Below are 22674 nucleotides of genomic sequence, written 5' to 3' on the forward strand. Positions count from 1 at the left end.
ATTAAATGCAGAAGGAATGGTGTTACGGACTCTTTCAGATACTAGAAAGTTGAGCCTTCTCACCGAGGTTCTGTTGTTACTTGGATTGTGATGGTGTTTTATTGTTTTGAGAAATGTAATGTAATAATGTATCATGAACTTTGTTTTTCATTAGGATGTTGCTCTGTTGAATGCTGTGCTCAGTGCTAATATGATCACGTCTCTGTTAGCTATGGATGTGTGGTGCTTCCTTTCCCGGTACAATGTGCTTTTTTGGTTTTTGGATTGATTTATAGTAGTAATTGACAGTAAATGATGTTCTATACTTGGAAGTTTATAGAAAAATTTTGTCTCGATAATCCCTTAGTAGCTCCTCAAAATGGTTTGATTTCGTATCATAGCATTAAATCACGAACCATGCTCCCTCTTTCCTTCTGTGGTTGAAGTCAATAAGTAACTGTTGCTTAGGTGGTTTTGTCTATTGTGGTGTTCCTTGGCCATGGAGAAATTGCAGCTTAGAATATTTATTGCTTTTTGGAAGTTCATCTCCTTGGTTTTCTGAATACTTGTAAAAATTATTTTGGAAAGATAATCTTCTCTTGTATCACAGATACGGGACTGCTGAACTCTGTGCGCACCATGTCACCATAGTGGCTCAGCTGGTGAGTAGAATTACAAGGTCTAAAATAATCCCTTTATAGGCAGTTCATTTAGGGATATGATAATCTTGAAGAATGTGACTATCAAAAGGACGGATAGTATGATAGCTAAATTTTTTTGACAGTTTCTTTCCTGTCCCTTAATGTTGATGCTGTTGAGAAAGATGTGCCAGAAACTGTCAAACTAGGGAAATTGTTTCATACTGTCAAAATCTTACAGATTTCTCTTAATTGTTTTGGAAAAGAGAGACTAGGTTAATGAAGAGTAAATTTAAAATTGAACACAAAGTGGAAAATAAGAAAAGAGTTAGTTGTAATGTGGATTACTGAGATGGATGTAATGTGGATTACTGTTTTTTTTTTTCCTTAAAGTGACTTAGACAAGCTGCCTCTTGATTTTGTTGTCTCTCAGGATGATTTGAGAGGGACTAAATGTGACAGTGATTGATGCCTTTGGGGAAAGAAGTCATGCTTTGTAAATAGCTACAAAGAGAAAATGATTTAGTGATGATTTATTTTAATTTTTTCAATGTTGACCTTTGCTTTTTTTTTTTTTTTTTTAAAGATTTTTTATTTTATTTATTTGTCATAGAGAGAGAAGCGAGAGCAAGCACAGGCAGACAGTGGCAGGCAGAGGCAGAGGGAGAAGCAGGCTCCCTGCCAAGCAAGGAGCCCGATGTGGGACTCGATCCCAGGACGCTGGGATCATGACCTGAGCCGAAGGCAGCCGCTTAACCAACTGAGCCACCCAGGCGTCCCTTGACCTTTGCTTTTAAATTCTGAGATGCTTGATATATTCCATATGATATGGACATGTTTTTGTTTTTTTTGTCCCTGGCCCAGATCTCATCTGGGTCCATTTGTCTTTCGTTTCTTAGTAGCTACTATGTCATACATTTCTTAGTTTGTCGTTTAAAGATGTTGTAGACTAAATCCAGGGACGTGTGTAATAACCTCACAGCTGGAGCATATGTCTCCATGGCTAATCGTCTGGACAATGTCCCCACTTCTAAGCCCTTAACATGTCTTGTACAAGACTGATCCAAGTAATTTTTATGTTAGATTATCTTCTTCAAATAAAATACATTTGTTTAATTAAGTAAAAGCTCTCCTAGTGTATTATGATAGGAATCGATCTCTACAATATTGAGCTTATAAAATCTTTTAATGGAGCTAATATCTAGAGTTCTATTCACTTCTGCACTACTGTGCTTAGATCTTAAAAAAAATTCCATGAGTTGTCTTTGAGTAAGAAGATTAACATATCAAGTTATCATCCAAATGGTAATCCGAAATAGAAATTCCTGAGGGTTGTTTTTAAATACAATGTCAAAAATTCCTTTCTCATTATAAAAGTAATCTAGGTTAATGGAAGAAAAACAAAGAAAAGCTCTAAATTAAAAATCTAAATAACTTATAATCTTCTGTCTCAGAAACTGTTCATTAAGTGCTATTTATTTTAGCATATAAAAGCTTGTAAAAGCCATGATTTTAATTTAGTCTCTCCTCTTCTGTCTTTTCCCAGATAAAGTCTTGCCCTGGAGAATGCTACCAGCTCACCAACCTGTCCATACTGTTGAGGCGACTCTTCTTCTTCATGGCCCCACCCCAACAGGCAAGGACAGCATCTTAGTCACTGTCCTTGAGCATCTGCTGAGAAAAGGATTCAGACTCTTTGAAGGCTTCCCACTGCCCCATTTATTCCACATTTAAATGTTGATATGATCTGAGCATCAGTTTTTGACCTATTGATTGCTTTGCTTATTGCTTTTAGATGTGTTTAGATTTTGATGTTGTTAAAGAAAAACCAGAGCCGTACAGTGATAAAAGTGGGTTTTGCCCTGGGATTCTTGATGTAGGGGAAAGAGGCCTCAGTGTAAAACTGGGCTCAAGCCTGAATATAGCATAGCCTATTAGGAACTACAATGAAGGAGCAACGTGTAGGTCGATGAGTGCAGATTACTAAGAGGAAAAATGTCAGGGCTACGGAAGTAGTTCTTGCTAAACTGGCAGGTCAGATTCTTGCTGGACACACACCGAGGCTGGGGGGTGTTTTCCAGATTGACTCAGCAGGATTCTTGCTAAAACTGGATGATGCCGGCCGTCAATCGTGGTATGATTGTTGTTAAATTCCTGTATGATTCTGACGTGGACACAAGCTTGAGAACCACTAGGTTAGTGAAGGGGGTTTGAATCCTGTGGTTTGAATCTGGTCTTACTGTGACCTCAGGGAAGTTGCCTAACTTGGTTCCCTGCCTACAGAGTGACAGGTGTTAACAATTTGAAAACTTTTGTTAGGACTTAGAGGTCATATATACAAAATATGTAGCGTAGTGCCACGCTTAGAAGGATGCTCAGTAAATACTGGGAGTGCTTGCTGTTAGTTTTATTTATTTATTTATTTGAGAGCAAGTGTGCAGAGGGTGAGAAAGAATCTCAGGCAGCCGCCACACCCAGCACAGAGCCCGACATGGGGCTTAATCTCGCAACCCTGAGATCTGTCCCGAGCTGAAATCAAGAGTCGGTTGAGGAACTGAGCCACCCAGGTGCCCCGGGAGTTACTTGTGAATAGAGAATTTGCCTCAGGTCCGTGTCGGCCTTTCTGCCCGAGAGAGGCTGGTCGGCACCAGAGAAGCCATGCCGGCCTCCGGGCCGCCCTCCTTGCAGGTTGTCCGAGGCTGAAAGCACACCAGACCCACCTACTAGCCCTCCAGAAAATATGTAAGGGTTAATGTGCTCCCCTCCCAAACTCCCAAAGAGTTGTCTGTTGCATGTCCCTTCGAATTTTAATACCTTTTATTCTCTTCTCAGACTCTTGCGCCTGGTTCCTGGTGTGTTGTCCCTCACAGAGGTCCTGTTAACTTAGAGGCCCTTCCTAAAGGAGGAGGATTGAGAGGGAAGGTGTCTTTTTAACCTCCGTTTTCTTATTTGTTAAATGAGAATAAAATTCTTTTCCCAGGGTTGTTGTGAATTTTAACGTTTAGAATAATACAACTCAGAATGAATGACCTCTAAGTGAGATCTAGGAACTTTGATATAAACTCCAGTTTATGTTTAGAGATCTCTTAGATACTCCTCAGTTCTAAGTTTTTCCAAGTAATTGAGGCTGTCAGGTTATGTGTGTTATAGATACTTGAGGGGTTACATTTAATTTTTTCCTTCAGTTATCAAATACTGATTTCCTGGTCTAGTTACAGTGTTAAAAGTTAAATGGACATACCTAAATTTGAATTCTTGTCGGAGAGTCCTTGGGTGTTGGTTTATCCTAAACCTGAGAGACTAACCTTCCCTAGGTGGCAGGGCTGAGACGTGGGGAGGCCTGGAACGTAAGTCGCTTGAAGGGAGCACCGCACAAGCGTTCGTTCTTCTGCCGGGCTCTGCTCTTTCCCCTGCTCCCTGAAGGGAGGGGAACGGACAACAGTCAGAACTGGGCTGTGTTCCAGGCACTTCGGTTCTTGGACTTCCTGTGTCAGCCTGTAGGGTATGTGGATGATGATCATCTACAGATGAAGAAACAGCAGCTTAGGGCAGTGAAAGAATGTCTGGAAACTCCCCGTGATGATGGGCGAGGTGGGATCCAAGCCAGACCTCTCTCACTCCGGAAGCTGCACTTCCCACTGCCCCAGTGTCGCCTGCAGGTCCTTTTCCTGCCATTGCTTTGGGGCCTCCCCTGTGTGTGGGTTGTTGGCTCTGCCTCCTTACTCCTTTGAACCACATGAAATCTGCTTTCTTTCTTTACATGCATAAAGCTTGCTTTTTCATTTTTAATAGCGATTTGTGTTTAAAATAAAAAACTTGGAAACCACTGTACTAGATCATGATCCCAGAAAAAACATGTATTCTAGTAGAAGTTATAAATTTATGAACGTGCTCATAGTGAATGGTGGTACGTAATGAGCCCCCGGACGGGCCCAGATCAGGTTGTGTTGGGTGTGCATAGCTTAGAAGATGGTTTCTGGGGAGCTGCAGGCTGGGGATAGGTAGGACCGGGGGAAGCTGTTGGAGATGGAGGCATTTTCGATGCAGGCCGTAGGTTGGGGAAGGTGGAGAGGCCGCTGGCGCAGGAGTGCGGGGAGAGAGCAGGGCCTGCGGCAAAGGAGAGGAAGTAACGGAGCTGGAAATAATTATTCCTTTGCACACAAGATGGTATGTTTTTAAAAAGTGAAATAAAACCCCAGATTTTTGTATCAGTGATGTAGCATTTACATATATGAAAACAGTGAATCCCAGCACAGTGATGTTTTACTTTACAAAAAAGTGCATGTGGTAATTGGGGGAAATGCCAGTATAAATAGGGAGATTAGAATGTGTTTCTTTTTCAATATGGAGAGAAGTTACTAGATATCCTGTTATTTCTTTAGTGTGTAACTATTGGTAGTATTTCTGTTTATAGAAACAAGCAAAAGTACAGGGTTACCTAAGAGGAAAGGATTTACTATACCTGGTTTAAGTACACTGTTAGTGGTGCTACTGTTTTTATGGAAAGTAAAAAGTACAATAATCATTTGCATTTTAAGCCCACTCTTGTATTCTTTCTCTCTTCTCACTTTAAAGGAGAGAAGTTCTAATTCTCTGCGGATTACTCGCTTACACTTCACTTGCTGTGGACCCCTGTTGACACTGGTGGCTTTAAGTACTGAAAACTGTTGAGACCAGGGTTTTCAGACTCCGAATAGTAGACGGACCCCCTTTCTGCGTAACAGAGTTTGTCAGTGCCCTCCCTCTTCTGTTGTCCAGGGCACCATCATTTATGATTTCTGTTTTGGGAAAGGAACTAGTTCATTCACTTTCATTGGATTTTATTATAAAGAAAGGTCATGTTCAACTGATGTTTATCAGTTGGCGCAATTCTCTTGGCTTTGATGAAGCAGTTTCGTTTCATGAATAAAGCAGCGTGTTACAATAGACACGTAGCTCCTCTAGGGTCCATTTTTCTGGCTCTAACAGCTCTAACAGATAGCCACACAATTTCCCCTTGGTTTTGATAGCTAAATATTTTCGGCTAACAAAATGCAAATATAAATATAGTATATAAGACATATTAAGATTTCTTTGTCAAATTTAATACAGTGGGTTTTTCTTTAACATAAGAATTTGTCACTTATCAAGCAGATTTGGGATACTATAAATTCTTCTACTTAAAAATTACATTTTAGGGCGCCTGGGTGGCTCAGTGGGTTAAGCCGCTGCCTTCGGCTCAGGTCATGATCTCAGGGTCCTGGGATCGAGTCCCGCGTCGGGCTCTCTGCTCAGCAGGGAGCCTGCTTCCTCCTCTCTCTCTCTCTGCCTGCCTCTCTGCCTACTTGTGATCTCTTTCTGTCAAATAAATAAATAAAATATTAAAAAAAAATTACATTTTAATATACTTCCTAGATTATACTTAATTCAGAAATTAAGTGCAATAGTATTTTTGCTGTTTTTCTACTGGAAACTAACATTTAAACTGTTTTTGGTGTTTTTTTAAACTTTTGTGTTCTGTTTTTAGTTTGTCTGCTGATGCCTCATTTTAACAAAACAGTGCTATTTTTCTGTTAACTTGGCAAAGGCTTTGAATTATTTCAGTGGTAGAATAGATTTGCCAGCCACACTGTTCCGGGCTGATTTGTGAAACCAATTTTGTGTGCTGTCTGAGAGCAGAGCCAGCTAGCCCAGTGGAAAAGCAAACCTATGACTTTGCTTCTTTCTTTAGGTCCTGTGTTCTAGTCAGCTGAGGTAACAGCCACCAGGGTTACCAGATCAGCCTTTTGGCCTGTTTTGGAATATTAACTTTGGACTCAGCTGAACAAGGTCACAAGCACAAAAGTTCTTAGGAAGATAATAGCATAAAAATAGCTGGTTGACTAATAATGAAATGCATTATTTTTAACATTTCTCAGTGTCTTCATATCACCTTCCATTTAAACTGTGTATTTCATTTTGCAAACAAATGCAACAACAGCAAAAATGATGGTATGTGTTCCTCTAGTTACCATGGTCTGGTACTTGTGATATTATTACTCAGTTAAAAACTTCTTAAAAATACAAAACATGGAAGCGAATATTTAGCTTTTTGTGCATCCAGTCATCAGACTGTCTTATGTTACACTTCAATTTGTTTCAGGTGGAGTTCGTCCAGAAATTTCCCCCCAAAGCAGCAGAAAATCTGCCTCTCTGGCAGTGTATTTCCCTCCGGGCATTACCTGCTGAGCTCAGGAAAGGAGCTGTATGTGACGTCACCGGAGTTGGGATCGCACGGTGTCGGGAATGGCTCAGCAGTCGCCGGACTTGGGGAGAACTTGAATCTTTGGTAAAACAAGAATTTTAATGGATTTGATTAATTTAGCAGCTATTTACTGAGCACTGCTCAAGGTACCAGTACTAGTACTAGTACAAGGTACTGGTGATGGGCTTTTAATAAGATACGGTCTCTGCCCTCAGGTTAGAAACTAGCAGGATTTTCAGATTTCTGTTTTAAAGGGGTCCAAGAGAAACTTATTATCTTGACTGATGTAAATTATATTGGGGGGCAGGGAGACTAGTTTAAGACACACTGGACCAAGATGAAACCTCTTATGAAGTATTTATAGTATTTTTGCTGACACATCATTAGATTAGGCAGACTTTTTTTTTTGCTAGGATTTTATTTATCTGCCACAGAGAAGGAGAGGGTAAGCACAAGCGGGGAAATGGCAGTCCGGGGAGAAGCAGGCTCCCCGCTGAGCAAGGGGCCCGATGTGGGGCTCAGTCCCGGGACCCTGGGATCACGACCTGAGCTGAAGGTAGATGCTTAACCGACTGAACCACCCAGGCGCCCCAGACATGATTCTTCTATTTGATAAAGCACAATTCCCGTTTTATACACATCTCTTCTGTGCCTTTATGTAACTTTTCATTTAGAATACTCGTTCTTAACATAATGACATATAAAAGAAATTCATCTCTGAGAAGTAAAAAATAACATGGTTTTTTAAAGTTTACTGAAAAAATTGACTATAGTACATGTGGTTGAATTTTGCAGTTTAGTTTCATTTCCTCCTTTGTTCATTCGTTCCTCCAACGAACATATTTTGAGTGCTCTTGTGTGCCAACCGCTGTTCCAGCCATCAGGGAACAAAAGAGAAATTTTTGTTCTCATGAGCTCGCTTTGTCACTCAGCTGTGGACAGTAAAATAAGTAATAAATATGCGTAGAAGTATGTTCTGTCAGCTTGCGGTAAGTGCAGAAAAACAGGGATGGGGACAGGGCATTCAAGGGGTTAGGGGTCTATTTGCAGTTTTAAATTAGGAGGTCAGGGCTTTCTAAAGGCTTTTATCTCCACACTGAGTGTAAATGTTCTGATCCTATTATATAATGGCGTCTGATGATAATTATCAAGATAATTTAAAACATATACGCAAAGGGAATACAAGTTTTTATGTGCACTTATTTTGAGAAAACTGTTAAACAGCTAGTTAAAAGTAGGTTAAATTGTTCTGGTTTTACATTTACTGTATACTGATTTTTTGTAGTTGAAGATAAAAAATCTTTTGTATTAGGGAAAGTAATGTACCTGTTTTCTAAAATTGAATATATCTTTGCCCTCACTAAAACTTCAAGTTTTAAATAAAAAGCTGTACGGGCATCACTGAAACTTAAGTGTTGCTGCAGTGTAACAGATTAAAGGCGTTGTTCCTGATCATTCCATCTCCACACGGCCTTCACTTTACTCCCACCGTCCCCCAACACCCCCACTCCTGGCCGGTCAGAGAAAGATTCAATGTATGAAGGGGAGTGAATCCAGAAAAGGTGGTTTTGTTTTAAATCTAGATAAGTGTACTTCTCAAGTTTTATATTTGCTTATTAAATGCAGTGTTGCTGAGGAATTTTAAAGACATTATAAAACAAGAGCAACAATAAAAATCTAGTAATGTTAAAAGATTGCTAGCTGCATAATGTGAAAAACAATAGAATTTTTAGTTGATGAACTTTACAAATTAACTTGAGCTACTGACTGTTTGATCGAGCCTATTTATTAAAATACAGTGCTGTTTCCATTTTAATACTAAATTTTAACCTAAAAGGAGAAAATATTTAGAAAATGAAGCAAATGTTTCTGGGTATGAGGAAAATCAGCTCTAATAAAATTTAGTATTAAGAAGTAGCTGAAAAGATGGCTTTGGGTCTCAGAATATAAATTCGACGTGGGCGTTTAGGAGGGTTATAGTAACTCATAACGTCCGCAGCCTCAGCTCCTTTAGACTGGGGTCTGACCTTGGACTCCTCCGTTTCTCCCCCTTTAGAACACGCTGCTGTCTGCGTTGCTTGCTGTGTGTAATTCCGCCCGTGAAGCTCTGGATGTTCCACAGCAAACTGCGATTATGGAAACTGGGAGTCAGCTCTGGGCTTTTTTAAACACTAACCTGGTAAGGAAAGCAACTGATTATTTCCCTGAAGAACAAATAAAATACTGAGAAAGAGCATGGTCCCGAAATTCCCTGTAGAGTAAAATGTATTTAATTTCTTTAGGGGCTTGGTAGAACTTGTGCCTAGAACTTAAAATACCTATTTGTCCTCTCCAACCAGTTCTGAGTGTGACGGAATGACATTCGTAAAACCAGAACCTAGTAGAGTGACAGTGACTGTTCAGCTATTTTCATGACCATTTGGACCCTACTTAAAAAAGCAAACTTCTTCTCCCATTGTTTCTCTCCTCTTTTGGGCTAATGTGGCCTGTTTCTGTGATTCCATGGTCTTCCATACGATCCTTTGGGCAGTGGAGAGGGACTCGGCTTAAAGGTGGCAGGGGCAAGGGAGTGGCTCCGGCTGGTTCGTGTTCCTCTTCCCTGGCTAGAGTTTGGATGCTGCGTGTCCCACAGATTATTGTAGTTTACAAATGACATTTAGTTAAACAATCTAAATAGGATATTTGTTTCCTTTGACTAAATAGTGCCAGCCACTGGAAGCTGAAGGCAACATTCACACTTTTGGAAAACCGCAGAAATGGTTTTGCGGATAATGTTTTATCATTCAAGTTTATGTAGAATTCAGTTTCCCTTCTGCAGTATTCTGTCGGTTTTCCCCAGTACCCACAAATCATTCAGTGAGTACTCCCTGAGGATTCTCTGCCGGTGATGTAGCTTATACTACTACGATAGAAACAATAGTTATAGGGAAGAGAAATGGAATTTTAAGAACACTAAGGCATACATAAGTTTCTCAGCGGCAAACAGAAGTAACTAGATCTCCACCTGCATTAAATTTCCTGTCATGTGATCTTGAGCAAATTATTTAACCTCTTTCCCCCTTTTTCTTAATTATTAGTAAAGTGAGTAAAGTTCTACTTCACTAAGTTCTAAGGTGTATGTGAGGTAGTATAAAGCACATAGCAGGTTGCCTGGGATATATTAAATGCTTCCTAAAAGGTTGCTGTTTTCATGTAATTGAAAATTCTCACCAAAACTATTTTGTGTTCCTTATTTAAGGTAACAGGTCAGCCGCATGTTCAGCAGACGCTTAGTCTTTTACTTCCACTATTGGGATTTTTTGTTCACACTCTAGATCCTCATCTGATAAGTCAGGTAAGAACAGTAAGCTAGTTGATACTTTGCTGAGGAAATTACTGGAAAAACAGGACTTAAAATAGCTTTCTACACACAGTCCTTTTTAATGATTTCTTCCTCAATTTGCTGATTTCCTTCTGTTGAACTGAACTCCAGTGTCACGGACCTGCTGGTCTCAGGGAGGTGTCCTCGTCACTTTCACTCCTCCCGTGGAGTGTGGTTCGTACATGGCGCTGTTGATTCAGCCTAAATCTGTTCTTCCTTGTCTCCTGAGAGCGAATAGTCAAAACTTTTTTTTAACTGCTCCAGAACATCCCTGAGGTTAGGAGTCATGGATCATGTGTGAACCCCACATTCAAAACAGGCATTCCAGCAGCTGTGGGAGTATGGAATAGAACCGATGTGGACTTCAGGGTAATCCTCATTGTCTCTTTGAAGAAACAGCATGCTTTTGATGTTAAGAGGACTGCTGAGTTTTCTGTCTGGCCCCCAGCTTGCATGGCTGGGACAGGCAGAACAGAGGTCACTGTCAGGGGATGCTTTGGATGATGGTCTGACCTGCTTTTGGAGGTTCTAAGCTGATAGAGGAAAAGGCACTTTTCTGAAGTTAGAGGAATTAGTCCATACTGGGCAGAATTGATCCCCCAAATCAAGAGCTGGCCGAAGCTTACAGACATGTTTAGAAATCAAGTTATGAGGTAAAACTAATTCCTACTTAGGAAGATGATGGAAGAAATAACACCCTGTCATAGGACCTGTATGCTGGAAAGTGAAACTATTAATGGTTTGTTTTAGTAGCTTTGTTAGTGGTTGTGTACATTAAGAACTTAGCATTACAAATACTGGTTAGGTATATTTTTAAATTACTGTATGTATAACATGAATTACTGAATTATAGAGAATGAGAATGCAGTAAAATAATGGATTCAAACTGGATTCTGACAGCTCTAGTAATCTTCTTTGAGAAATTAAATATGGATAACTTTGATAGAATTGTGCCTACTTTTAAAAAAACCCAAATAACTAAAGCTCTAAAATTTCAGCATAACTAAATTGTTCACTTAGGCATTGCTTCTTTTATGGACGACTTTCTGTGTTCCTTTGAGTCAGGGGTTGGCGAACTCTGGCTTCCTAGCTAGATTCTGCCCTCCTGTTTACAGGACAAGAGCTAAGGAGGATTTTTACATTTTCAAAGGTCTGTGAAATAAAAATTAAAAAATAAAAAAACAGTATGCAGCAAGGAACATATTACCTATAAAACCTAAAAAATTGACTAACTGGCCCTTCATAGAAAGTTTGCCAATCCCAGCTTTAAATAGCGAACCTCCCTCAGTAGAATTTAAAATACAAAACAATTTTTAAGGATTTGAAAGAAGAGCACTGGTATGTAGTTTCTCAGGAACACTTTTTTTTTTTTTCTTTATAGCAGTTGGTAGGCGGAACACTGTAGTAAGTGCGTCATTTGATCATTTTATTCAAATTCCACATATGTTTAGGCTTCGTAGTGTTCGACTCTTGGATTTTGTTGTGTTTCTCCTCCCCACATACCCATCAGAATCTTATGTCTCTACAAAATATTTACTTTTATTTATAACTGTTCTTTGGTCTTTACCACTTTAGGTAGTAACTTTGCAGACTTCACTGCTTAAATTAGAGCCTCCTGACCACGTTCGTTTGGCAGTGCTTGATTTTGTATCTTCTCTAGGAAAGTTTTTCATACCTCAGGCTTTCCAGGTAATACTCTTAATTCTTTTGTTCTGTGTTAACAAGATCCTTGTAAGAATTACTAAAATTTCCCGACTTTTAATTTCTGGGATTCTGTGGATCGTTGACAATGAAAGTCGGGGGAAAATGTATTTTGTGAAGAGATGGTGACTTTGTCAAAATAGAACGCATTTTAAGTATTTTGTTTGTTTTGTTAGAAAAATCTATTTTGACATACAAATAATTTAGAGTTGGCTGTAGTCTGAGTCTCCTTCCAGTTGGGCTTTACCACACAAAGTCCCTGAGGAAAGACATGTTTGTCTCTTATGAAAGAGTATAAAATGAGGAAATGTATCAAAGGTGTTCTCGTAGTTTTACATCCATGAAAGGGAGCCTGTTTGTTTAAGACAGTATTTCTGAAAGTGTTGCAGAGTATTTGTAATTCCGTACAGGCCTGCATACACTTCTGAATTTTCAGACCCACCTCACCGTGAAAGAGCCTCCTCCTCAACTGAGTTTTGCCTTCCTCAGTGCTGTGGTCGAATCCAGCAAGTCTAGGTCGTTGACTGTTTTCTTTTTGACCTCCATGGGAGAGACTAGAAAAAGCTCCCTGAGGGGCACCCGAATGGCGCAGCTGTGGAAGTGTCTGACTCTTGGTTTCAGCTCCAGTCGTGACTTCGGGTCTTGAGATCGAGCCCAAGTCAGGTCTGTGTTCAGCAAGGAGTCTGCTTAAGACTCTGTCCCTCTCAAATAAATAAATAAATACATCCTTTAAAAAAAACAACAGCTCACTGATGAGAACCTTTTCACCTAACTGGAGCAAAAATATGATGGATATTATCTCAATAGATGTCTTTGAAAGAAAAACAACCGGCTAGTTTCTAAAGGGCTCTTACTTATTTACAGGCAAATGATACCATCCTGTTTGTTTTCATGTAAGAATGGAGAGGTTGACAGTTTTTCAACTCTGGACTAAAGTATCCAAAGATAATTACATTTGAGCTATCTTCTTTTTTACCATTAAATAAATTCCGGAGTACTCTTTCATTCATGCGTAACTGTGGACCCTGGTGGGCCCAGCATCTGTGGAACAGATGGTTTATTAGCAGAAATTACATATTCCCAGAGTGAAGTTGAGGCCTGAAAAGTTGATGGATTCATCAGCATGTAAGAGGCCTTTAAAGCCTGAAGACAGATTTATTTATTCAAGAAAAAATTGCCGAGTTTTTGCTATGTGTCAGGTGCTGTTTTAATCACTGGGGATTCATTAATGAACCAAACTAATCAAGCCCCACGCTTGGCCTCTAGAAGGCAACGAATAAAGACATGATGTAGCAGTTAGTGTGAGTGCTGTGGAGAGAAATAGGGGGAGAGTGTGTTCGTGGGGGCACAGTTTTAAACGGGATATAGGCAGTGGTGTCCACACCAAGGAGACCTGTGAGTATCCTGAAGCTGAGGGAGCCGGCCGGGCATCCCACACGCAGGGGCAGTAGCGCGAGGAGAACGCACCTGATCCGCTGAGGGGGCAGCGGAGGCCACGCTCACACACTGGGGCTCTGCAGGCCATCCTGAGGACTTTGAGTTTTACTCTGAATGGAGTGAGAAGCTTGGAAGCCTTTATGCAAAGGAGTGACATGCCCTAACAGTTTCAGTCCGTGCTCACTGGGACAGGATTAGGGAAACTTGACATTAAGAATAGGATATTGAGGTTTTCTTCTAGTTAATAAGGTTTGGTTCTCTTTTTAGGACAAACTTCTGCCCAGCCTGTCTTCTATTTTTGCCTTACTGCTGGCTGACAGGAATTGGATAGTAGAACAACATTCCTTGGAGGCGTTTACTCAGTTCGCAGAGGTAATTATAAGACCAACCTATCAAAGTGATCGCCAAAATGTATTATTTGATTTTCTAAAACATTCCAGAAACATTTATTGAGCTACTTTTGGTCTTATTCATGAAAATTTTCCCTTGGAGGAGATAATACCAATGATCTCTTTTGTACCATCCAACAGTGGAGCATAGAGAAATGAAGGTAGTTTCCTACGGTCCTAGGAGAGTGGGAACAACTGAACCAGGCATTCAGAACAGGTCTGTCAGCTTCGACACTGTCTTCCAGACAGTACTTTTGAGTGTGAAATGAATAATGCATTTTGTCTCGGTCAGTTAGGTTGTCGAACACAGGGACCTGTGAGCTGGGGGCCACAGAGAAGGCGAGCCTCCTGTGGGATGCTCCTTCTCTCTTGCCTGGAGCTGTGCCGTCCCGCCTTTGGCCCTCAAGGGCCCAAGACATTAGGAGGACAGGGCAGCAGTGACGGACGCCTCCAGCTCTGTGCTCGTGCAGAACGTGGCCCGGTCCCGAGGCTCCCTGAAGGAACCAGGAGCTGGTGGTCTTTTGAGTATCCTCTGACGCTGTTTTCTTTTCGGCTGCCTTTCTGATTAAGGTAGCTCTTAGAACGTACGGAGTGGTCTCTGCAAGCTGCTGAGATACATTAAAATTGGTCTCATTTATCTTTTAATAGGGAACAAATCATGAAGAGATAGTTCCACAATGTCTCCGTTCTGAAGACACGAGGAACAAAGTTGTGTCCTTTCTGGAGAAGGTATTTATTTCTGTAGATCAGAATACAGCAGCATCACAGATTCTGTCATTCTTTTTTTTAATCGTAGGATTGTAACTAAGTTAAGTATCTTCTTAGCTTCCATTTCTCGTAGTGCTCAGCGGCGAGGTGGCCATGAAGCAGCGGCCTGTACGATGAGCCGCAGCAGTGGGACACCCGCAGCCCCTCGGCCCAGGGCGGGCTGTGGCAGTGCTGCTTGCTGGCGCGCTGGGAGGACTGGGGAGAACCGTAAAGGGCTCCTGTCGGACTGCACGCACGGCAGCAGGCCCGAGAGGCCCATGTGTGCCTCCCGAATGGAGACACACTTTAGCCATGGCTTTGCTGCATGGGCAGAGACGAAGACCTAGTTTTCCAAACAGTGACATTTTTGAAGCTGTTTTTATAGTTAGAACCAAACTGTTTCATCATTGGACTCCCACGTTTGTGTACCCAGGCAGCTTCTCTGGGGCTTGTTTTAGGGTAAGAGCTCATTGCAGCCCTAGTAGAACAGTTAAGCATAATTCACTTTCTCTTGGTCTTCTAAATGTGTGGCTTAACTACTTATTTTTTTTTTAATCCCACGCCTGTTATTAAGCTGGGCTGTGTGTACACATGTGTGTATTATCTGCCACCACATATCCGATCAAGTATGTGGTTGCATGTTTTTGTGTTTCTTACCCTACACATCGTAGACGATCATTTTTCCAAATCTGGAAAAACGACAGTCCAACTTTTCTGTAGGGAAGAACACTGTAATTTTATCCAGATTCCACGACGATAATGCATTTACAGATGAGTCCAACTTCCAAAATTTGCCTCGCTCACAGGCCAATAAGCCAGAATAGTTTAACACCGGGAGCTTAAACACAAACACAACACACATGCATGCACGTTCGTGGTCTTTTTTTTTTTTTTTTTTTTTTTTTTTTTAAAGTTGGGGACAGGAGGGGTAGAGGGAGAGAGAGAATCTTAAGCGAAGTACATGTGCCTAGCACGGAGCCCGAAGCGGTGCTCGACCTCATGATCTTGAGATTGGACCTGAGCCGAATCAAGAGTTGTCTGACTGTCACATGTGCTTGGTGTTTACTTGATTTGTCGTGATCCGTGGCAGACTGGGCTTGAAGATGAAACTGCAGTTGCCAGAGTGGAACGTGTGAAACAGGAAAAAGTCATTTTCCGGGAACACTTTGCCAAAGTTGCTGTAGAAGCAGCAAAGTGGTCGTCTCTACAGGTATGGACTGCATTTCAGATAACAAGAGAAATTCTCCCCTTCTTACTGGTAAAAGTAAAAAAAAAAAAACTAGTATGGCTTCTGGCCTCATATTGACTGTCACAATATAATCAAATCGATCTATATATGTAAAAGTCTCCTGTTTTACAGTAGCTGCTCTTCTAAAAAATCCTGTTTCTTCCTGAAAGGTTATCAACCATAGAACAGAGGTGGGACTACAAAAATACAACAGTGTGACTTTGAACTGTTTATAGTAATCTTCGGGAAAGTTACGTATCTGGATCAGTGAAGATATAAATGTAGTTTGAGAACCACTGAAGAAAACCAGTGAACTCACCTTCCAAAATGTTTCAGTTGATCCTTGCTTCATTCATCAGATTGGCCTAAATAACTTCTGGCAGTATCTAGAAATCACGTCTACCTATTAAACAGCAGAAATCTGATACTGGTATATAGTAAATCTATATACTGGTATATAGAAATCTGATACGACTAAGGATATTCAAAATATTGTTTTGAGCTCTGTTTAGAATAGCAATTTGAGAGAGGAACAATATTCTTGTGAGTTGTAGTTACAATTCTTATGTAAAGAAAGTACGTCTATGTGAATAACTTGTTTTCAAGACATATTTTACTTTATAGATTTCAGGCCTAAAAACTACATAGCTTTGCTCTAAAGAAGTCTTCAAGAATTTATGACCTTCCTTAGTTAGACTGTGATGACATTAGACATCTTGGTCCCGATCCCCACCCAGGTGCAGTGATGTTAGAAAGCCTGACGACTTCCTGAATTGGGTTGAAAAGCATCTGAAAGACCACAGCATGTAGCATTAAAAAGTAAACCAGAACCATTTAGAAAACCCATACCTTGAGCTTTTTTTGTCAGGATGAGATCTTTCCAAAGAACACTCTCTGGAAATTACCCAACCAAGGCAGCATTCCCAGTGTCCTTGAGCCCTAATGGTAGTAGCACCCTGAATTGCTGTGACAAACCAGAAACGCCTTCCGGTGTTTTTCTAGGTGATACAGGGATGGTGGCTCCCTCCTACTCTTGTGAGCCAATGAGAACATTAAATTTCTGTTTTTGAAGTCCCAAAAGAAAGTTCTTGATCATCTTGGGAATGGGTATCATGGCATGACTTACCCCCTGTTGTTCTCATTTGCCAGCCTGATGCAAAGAGAGCCCGTCGGGAGTTCCCCTTGGAAGAAGAGTACAGGTCAGCGCTGCAGGCAGCATCAGGGGCCTTGGAGGCAGTAGAGTCCTTACTCCAGAAGGCTCCGGCTCCAGACTGGCTTCCACAGAAGATGGAGATGCTCCAGGAAAGGCTTGACGAGCTGAGACGACGCGTACTCTAGGCTGACTCTCGGATGGACCGGACCGTGTCACCAGACAGCCGGGTACGATTTCCACCATCCTACACTGTGCTCCGTAGGTGAATGTCCTGACGTAACTATGCCTGCGTTTTCTAACGCACATAAAATAACTTTTGTAAAGCTGAATCTAGTGAAAAATAGTCTTTATTGGACATTTAGAGAACAGGTGGTGGGGGAGATTTCTCAGGAAGAACTTTGGTACAAGGTAATCTGTGTGGCCCAGTCGGGGACCGCCCGGGTACCCGCAGGGCCACAGACACTGCAGCTGTCGACAAATAAATAAGCTGCCTAAGAAAACCGTAGTAATTTCAGATCATTTATATATACTTTACAGCTAAAACTTTTTCAGTAAGTTGTATTTCATAATAAAGCTTACTCTTCTGACAAAGAAATGGCACAAAATTAAGCTAATCAGCTGGAATTTTTGTGTTTATTTTCTTCTGGAATCGTCCTGGAAAAAAGCAGTAACTTCAGCCTTTCCGCAGCTACCTGCTCTTCACAGAAACTGGCCTCAGTCAGACGCACACGGGCTCCTCCTCCACGAACCCAGCGCCGCACCTCTCCGCGGGGCGCCAGCCACCACTCGGGGGGCTTGAGCTTCAGTCGGCACAGACGGCAGTAACGGAGGCTTTTGGGTTTTCTTGTCTGCAGAGCCCACTTTGAGGTATTAGTTTGATTTTTTTTTTTAAGGAAATCCTTTTTCCTAAAGTTCCACCCGTTGTCACCAGTTATTATCTTCCCAGTTCAGCTCCCCTTCGTCTCCCCAGCCTGCAGACTCTCCCTGCAGCGAGATAAAGCAAACCAAGGGCAGGCTGCTGAGACCAGTCGTTTCTGAATGTAAAGGGGCCTAACCCTAACCCTGCACTAGGCAAAGGAACTTCCCTCAGCGGGACACTGAAGAGGAGGAGGATTACTTTGGTTCCAGATTAGGAAACCAGAGCACTGGAAACCAACTTCCCAGGGACCATATAAGTACAGTCTGGTGACACCCTATTCTCGATTTAACCTCTTTTTAAATAAAAAGGTTGTAATAGTAACCAGTGGCCCCCCTAACCAGTCTAAGCACTGCAGTTCTTTCTGGGGAGGGAAAGACACCGTTTACAGGAAGCGACCGCAGTCACTGAGGGCCGCGCCCCTCACTGCGAGCCACTGTGCGTGGGCGCGTCTGGTACCGACGAGACCGGCCGCTGATACGCCAAGGGCACCCCTGGAACTAGCGGTCCGACTTACTAAGCCTCACCTCAGTCATCTCTGCTGCAGCAAATTTCGAGGAAAACTGCATCACTGGTGAGACGTCATCCTTGTCAGAAACCATCATTTCTGTCCTCAGTTCAGGCAAAATAAGAAGAGCAGCTGAAGGCTTAATTTCTGGAATCATATCGGCAAACCAGTCCAACTCTGGATCTGGGACTGGCTTCTTTTTTACCTGAATGGTGAACTCTTCTCCTAAACCAAGTTCTGATGAAGGCGTGAGGCGCCTTTCTTGTGATGACACTTTTGGTGGCTTGGTTTGGTCTGGGTCATCCCTGCTTTGTGCAAGACCAGTCTTTTGGGGTAGACTCGGTTTCCAAGGCTCGGACTCTTCAGTGAGTGAAAGCAAAGTAGGAAGAGCCTCCTGTTCCCCAGAGGCACCCGGGGGGACAGCTGGGCCTCCACCTCCCGCGCTAGGCTCAGCATCCAAGCTGCCAGGCTCCAGGTCGTCCCACGCCTCCTCCGCCTGCACGTCAGCCAGCGGGGATGTGGAGGCATCGTAGGATTCTGTAGGACAAACCCGGATGCTGACAGCTTTGTTTTCAGGCTCCTCGGGCTCGCTCCAGTCAGGCCACTCCTCAGACTTTTTAGAACTTGATGGGAAGTTCTCACGATCTCCTGAGGTATTTTTCACATCTGAGAGTCCATTCATGGGAAATGTAATAGGCTGAGGAAACTGATCACCTGTGGGGACATGTACAGAACCTACTCTCATAAAGTGTTAAGAGCTAGCAGTATATTCAGGAAAAGGTTAACACTTTAAAAAAAAAAAAAAAAAAGCATGGCTCTAATTTCTTAGAAATAGACCCAGGTTATTAGATTCTACTTACAAAAGAGATCCCAGGAGAACAGAGCAAGGATGTGATATATGTTATTCAAATACTTAAACTAAACTAACTGGAACATATAATCATTCACTAAATATTCAAACAGACTAATTGTCTATAGACAAATATAGAAATGTTTGAAGCCAGGCAGTGTCAACCCCAAGAAGTGCTGTGTGGTCAAGTAAGTTTGTCTTAACCCAATATACCCTCGTTTTACTTTTTAAATTTTGTTGATTTATTTTGAGAGAGTAAGAATCCTGAGCAGGCTCTTTGCTCAGCACAGAGCCTAGTGCAGGGCTTGATCTCATGACCTGAGATGAAATCAAGATTAAGATGCTTAACAGACTGAGCCACCCGGGTGCCCCAACATACCCTCTATCTTAAACAGATTTCCTTAAATGCAGTCAAGGCCTTTCTCCCCCCTCCCCCGCCCCCCCCCCCGCCCCCCTTTAAAGATTTTATTTATTTATTTGAGAGAGAGAAGATGAGAGCGGAGAAGGTCCAAGGGAGAAGAGGACTCTCCCCATGGAGCTGGGAGCCCGATGCGGGACTCGATCCCAGGACTCTGGGATCATGACCTGAGCCGAAGGCAGTTGCTTAACCAACTGAGCCACCCAGGTGCCCAAGGCCCTGGCATCTTATGCAGTGTGTCTGGACTCTGCTACTAACATTTCCCCACACTTAAGCACACAGCTCTTTTTCATGGCATACCTCCTGCCACCTAACACAACTATCATCCTCCGATACAACTGGAAAACGCCGCACTAAAGCATCAGAAGTACCAAAGTAATGTCTGCCAGCTGTCCTCACCAGTTACAAAGAAACGGGAGGTAGGTGCCCTGCAGTCCAGGAAACACAGAGGAGACCCCAGCTGACTACAAACTTGTAAGTGATAACAGAAATCAGCCTCAGTATTCCCCAAAGTGCCCTTAATTTCCAGAACTTAAAACTTGGTACTCAGGAAAACATTCATCTAAACAGTAGAAAAGCTATATAAATGGTATATTTCTACCTGTCTGTAAAAGAGGATTGTAGCAAGCTTGTTGTATGTGCTTCTTGCTGATGGGCATGCTGCCAGAAGAGAGACATTTAGGGAATACGCCAGAGGAGGGGTTCTCCAAGACTGGTGCCATCGGACGCTGCTGGCTACAGACGACGTGTGGGGGAGAATCTGAAGATAAATAAAAACTCCCAAAAATAAAAGGGATAGTAAATTGCTTCTTGGTCTGTCAGGGTAGGTGAGCAACAATTAAGGGAAAAGGTTCCATTTAACACAGTTTGAAAAAATAGGTTGTAGGGAGAGAGCATCTTCCAGTATCGGGAGAAAGACACCGGTTACGCAGTGGACTGCCTGTCCTCAACGTGTTTCAGGGCAGGCTGAGTATCTACGTGATGTTAAGGGACTCGAAAGGATTCAAGCATTAGGTGAGGAGTTTTACAAAACTTAATGGCCTTTGAACATTTTGGCAATTTAAAATCATAATTGATTCTACTTTTAAAAAATAAAATGTCTAAGAGTACAGCACACCAATGTGAATGTACTTAATGCCAAACATTGTACAGTTAAAAATGGTTAAAATGGATTTAAAGTAATTAACAACATCCTAAAATAATCACTTTACTACTTTGGTGTTTACTTTTCTAATCTTAAAAAAGATCCACGTGTATTTGTAAACATCAATGTGTTTTAACTTGACATGATATTGTAAACCTTTTTTGGTCTTAGGTTTGAATTTGAAATGTGTGGTGGGAAATTTTAAAATACGTTTTCTGTATATTGTAGAATCTGTATGTCCCCACACGCAAATAGGCATTTTATCCGTTACATATGATTAAAATGTAATAAAATGGGAAAAAATGGTTAAAATGGTAAATGTTATGTCATGGTAGACATTTAATCCCAGCTAGGGTGGGGTGGGACTGTTTAAAAAAATATATTGTCTTTAACAGTTTACCAGAAAGTTCATAATCAACTGTGAGCACTGGTCAAAAGAATTAACAGCAAAATTTTTGGCTTAATACTTCCTCTGCCCTGGGAACATCATCACAAGCCTTGCCTGTCCTCCAGGGCCTACCAGTGGTTCTTACCCAGTGTCCCCTTCTGCAACGCTCTTCCACGCAGACGGACTTCCCTGAGGTACCCTTTTCATAAACCTCAGTATTATCCCATATTGTCTGACCAGATAGGTAAAGTGCGGAAGAACAGAAGGAGAGAAAAGTCCAAGGATCCCCCCTATATACGTGCCCCCTCCCCAGCATTCTCCCAAGTCCCTGCAAGAAGGGCCTAACTGGGAGCTGGGAACGCAGGCTGCCGCCGCAGCTCAACCCCCGTCTTGGAGAAAGAGCTTACCTAATTGAGAAGCCAGTGGGATGAGACCTTGATCTGTCTTATTAAGTCTTCCAGAAAGTTTAGTAAAAATTAATGTTACTCCTGCTTTGGTGCCCTTTGGTTTCTTACAGAGATTACGGGCCAACAGTATATAAAACGTCCAGAAAATGCAGAAAATAGGAAACAGCAGTAAATACCAACAGGTATGAGGAGTGGGGACTCCTGCCAACTTGGCGCACAAAGCCGCCCTCTGGGAGGGACTCCCGAGTCTTATCTCAAAACTGCACACACCGTCCCCATACTCCTCTGCTATGAAAGGGAAATACATCTCTCATCTGCTGTTTGGGGACACACAGACTCCACTCACTCAAGGTGTACGAACACGTCGCGCTTGGAGAGGGGGAGCAGCCACTTCATCACCCTCTTCAAGCTCCTGACACTGACTTCAGCCCCAAGAAGAGTTGGACCCATCAGAACTGCAGGACGCCAGTATTGCTTTACAGATTCTCCTGGCATCAAAATTCAGGAAAATTCGGACAGTTCTTTTCTACTGTGACAGTTTCTGTGCACTGTCGTATTCACTATCCATGAGAACTGACTGAGATCTGCGTTTCTTAACAAGGTCACCGTCCTAGTCAGGGTTAAACCAAGGAGCAAAGAAGCAATGATGCCGATATAAAATTCTTACTCTTGACTTTTATAGCCTACAAAGACCAGAAATTACTGCTCCGTCCCATATAACATCCAATGGGAACAAGCCAGAAATAAGGATTTCTTGAAGTATCTAAAAATCAACAGCTTTTTACCTAAAAGGCCATCAACATCAGAAGAACTTAAACATCTAGTGTTACAAGCTGCTACAACCTTTTTAGCCAGTGACAGACAATATCTATTAAAATTTCGAATACATACCCTTTGACCCAATAGGTCTACTTCTGGGACTTTATCCTCTAGCAATAAAAGCCAGACTACATGAAGATACAGGACATAGAAGACATCAATTGCAGCAATTAATAATCCAGAAATGAAAGCAATATCCATCAACAGGGAAGTCACAATGAATTATATTCAATGAAATATTAGGCAGTTGTCAAAACTGCCATTTCTACGTACTGACCTGGAGACCAGTCCCTGATAAGCTACTACACAAAAAAATTATGTTGTAAAATTGCATATCTTCATTGTTTTATTAAAAAATCCTATACATT

At 41.8% G+C, this 22674-nt stretch overlaps 2 protein-coding genes and 1 long non-coding RNA gene across 13 annotated transcripts in view; 1 reads left to right on the plus strand and 2 right to left on the minus strand.

The window, feature by feature from the left end:
• C17H1orf112 (chromosome 17 C1orf112 homolog) overlaps window positions 1-22671 on the plus strand; it is a 55223-nt gene extending 32552 nt beyond the window's left edge. For 2 of the 5 annotated variants that reach the window (XR_004280090.1, XR_004280093.1), the window contains 13 exons: window positions 155-237; window positions 590-641; window positions 2164-2253; window positions 6739-6924; window positions 8897-9019; window positions 10079-10174; window positions 11777-11890; window positions 13607-13711; window positions 14377-14457; window positions 15566-15685; window positions 16853-17083; window positions 17525-17723; window positions 21598-22671. Coding sequence is in view for 1 of the 5 variants with exons in the window: in XM_032318302.1 (XP_032174193.1) it covers window positions 155-237; window positions 590-641; window positions 2164-2253; window positions 6739-6924; window positions 8897-9019; window positions 10079-10174; window positions 11777-11890; window positions 13607-13711; window positions 14377-14457; window positions 15566-15685; window positions 16853-17041 (1239 nt within the window). In the remaining 4 variants the exon portion in view is untranslated. Of the gene's footprint in view, window positions 1-154; window positions 238-589; window positions 642-2163; window positions 2254-6738; window positions 6925-8896; window positions 9020-10078; window positions 10175-11776; window positions 11891-13606; window positions 13712-14376; window positions 14458-15565; window positions 15686-16852; window positions 17119-17524; window positions 18097-21597 lie in introns of those variants that run through there. The other 3 variants (XR_004280091.1, XR_004280092.1, XM_032318302.1) reach the window with 3 other exon arrangements.
• LOC116576265 lies at window positions 7573-16919 on the minus strand. Its single transcript, XR_004280096.1, has 2 exons — window positions 16830-16919; window positions 7573-7772 (listed from the first exon to the last, which is right to left on the minus strand). It is a non-coding gene; the product is annotated as an uncharacterized LOC116576265 (long non-coding RNA).
• The window catches only part of SCYL3 (SCY1 like pseudokinase 3), a 43261-nt gene continuing 38322 nt past the window's right edge, over window positions 17736-22674 (minus strand). For 4 of the 7 annotated variants that reach the window (XM_032318312.1, XM_032318315.1, XM_032318311.1 and 1 more), the window contains 3 exons: window positions 20150-20308; window positions 18300-19015; window positions 17736-17840 (listed from right to left, as the gene is read on the minus strand). In XM_032318312.1, the coding sequence (XP_032174203.1) occupies window positions 17781-17840; window positions 18300-19015; window positions 20150-20308 (935 nt within the window). In that variant the 3' untranslated portion in view covers window positions 17736-17780. The remainder of the gene's footprint in view (window positions 17841-18299; window positions 19016-20149; window positions 20309-22674) is intronic. The other 3 variants (XM_032318314.1, XM_032318318.1, XM_032318316.1) reach the window with 3 other exon arrangements.

The sequence above is a fragment of the Mustela erminea genome, chromosome 17 (genome assembly GCF_009829155.1).
Source record: "Mustela erminea isolate mMusErm1 chromosome 17, mMusErm1.Pri, whole genome shotgun sequence".
Classification (NCBI taxonomy): domain Eukaryota; kingdom Metazoa; phylum Chordata; class Mammalia; order Carnivora; family Mustelidae; genus Mustela; species Mustela erminea.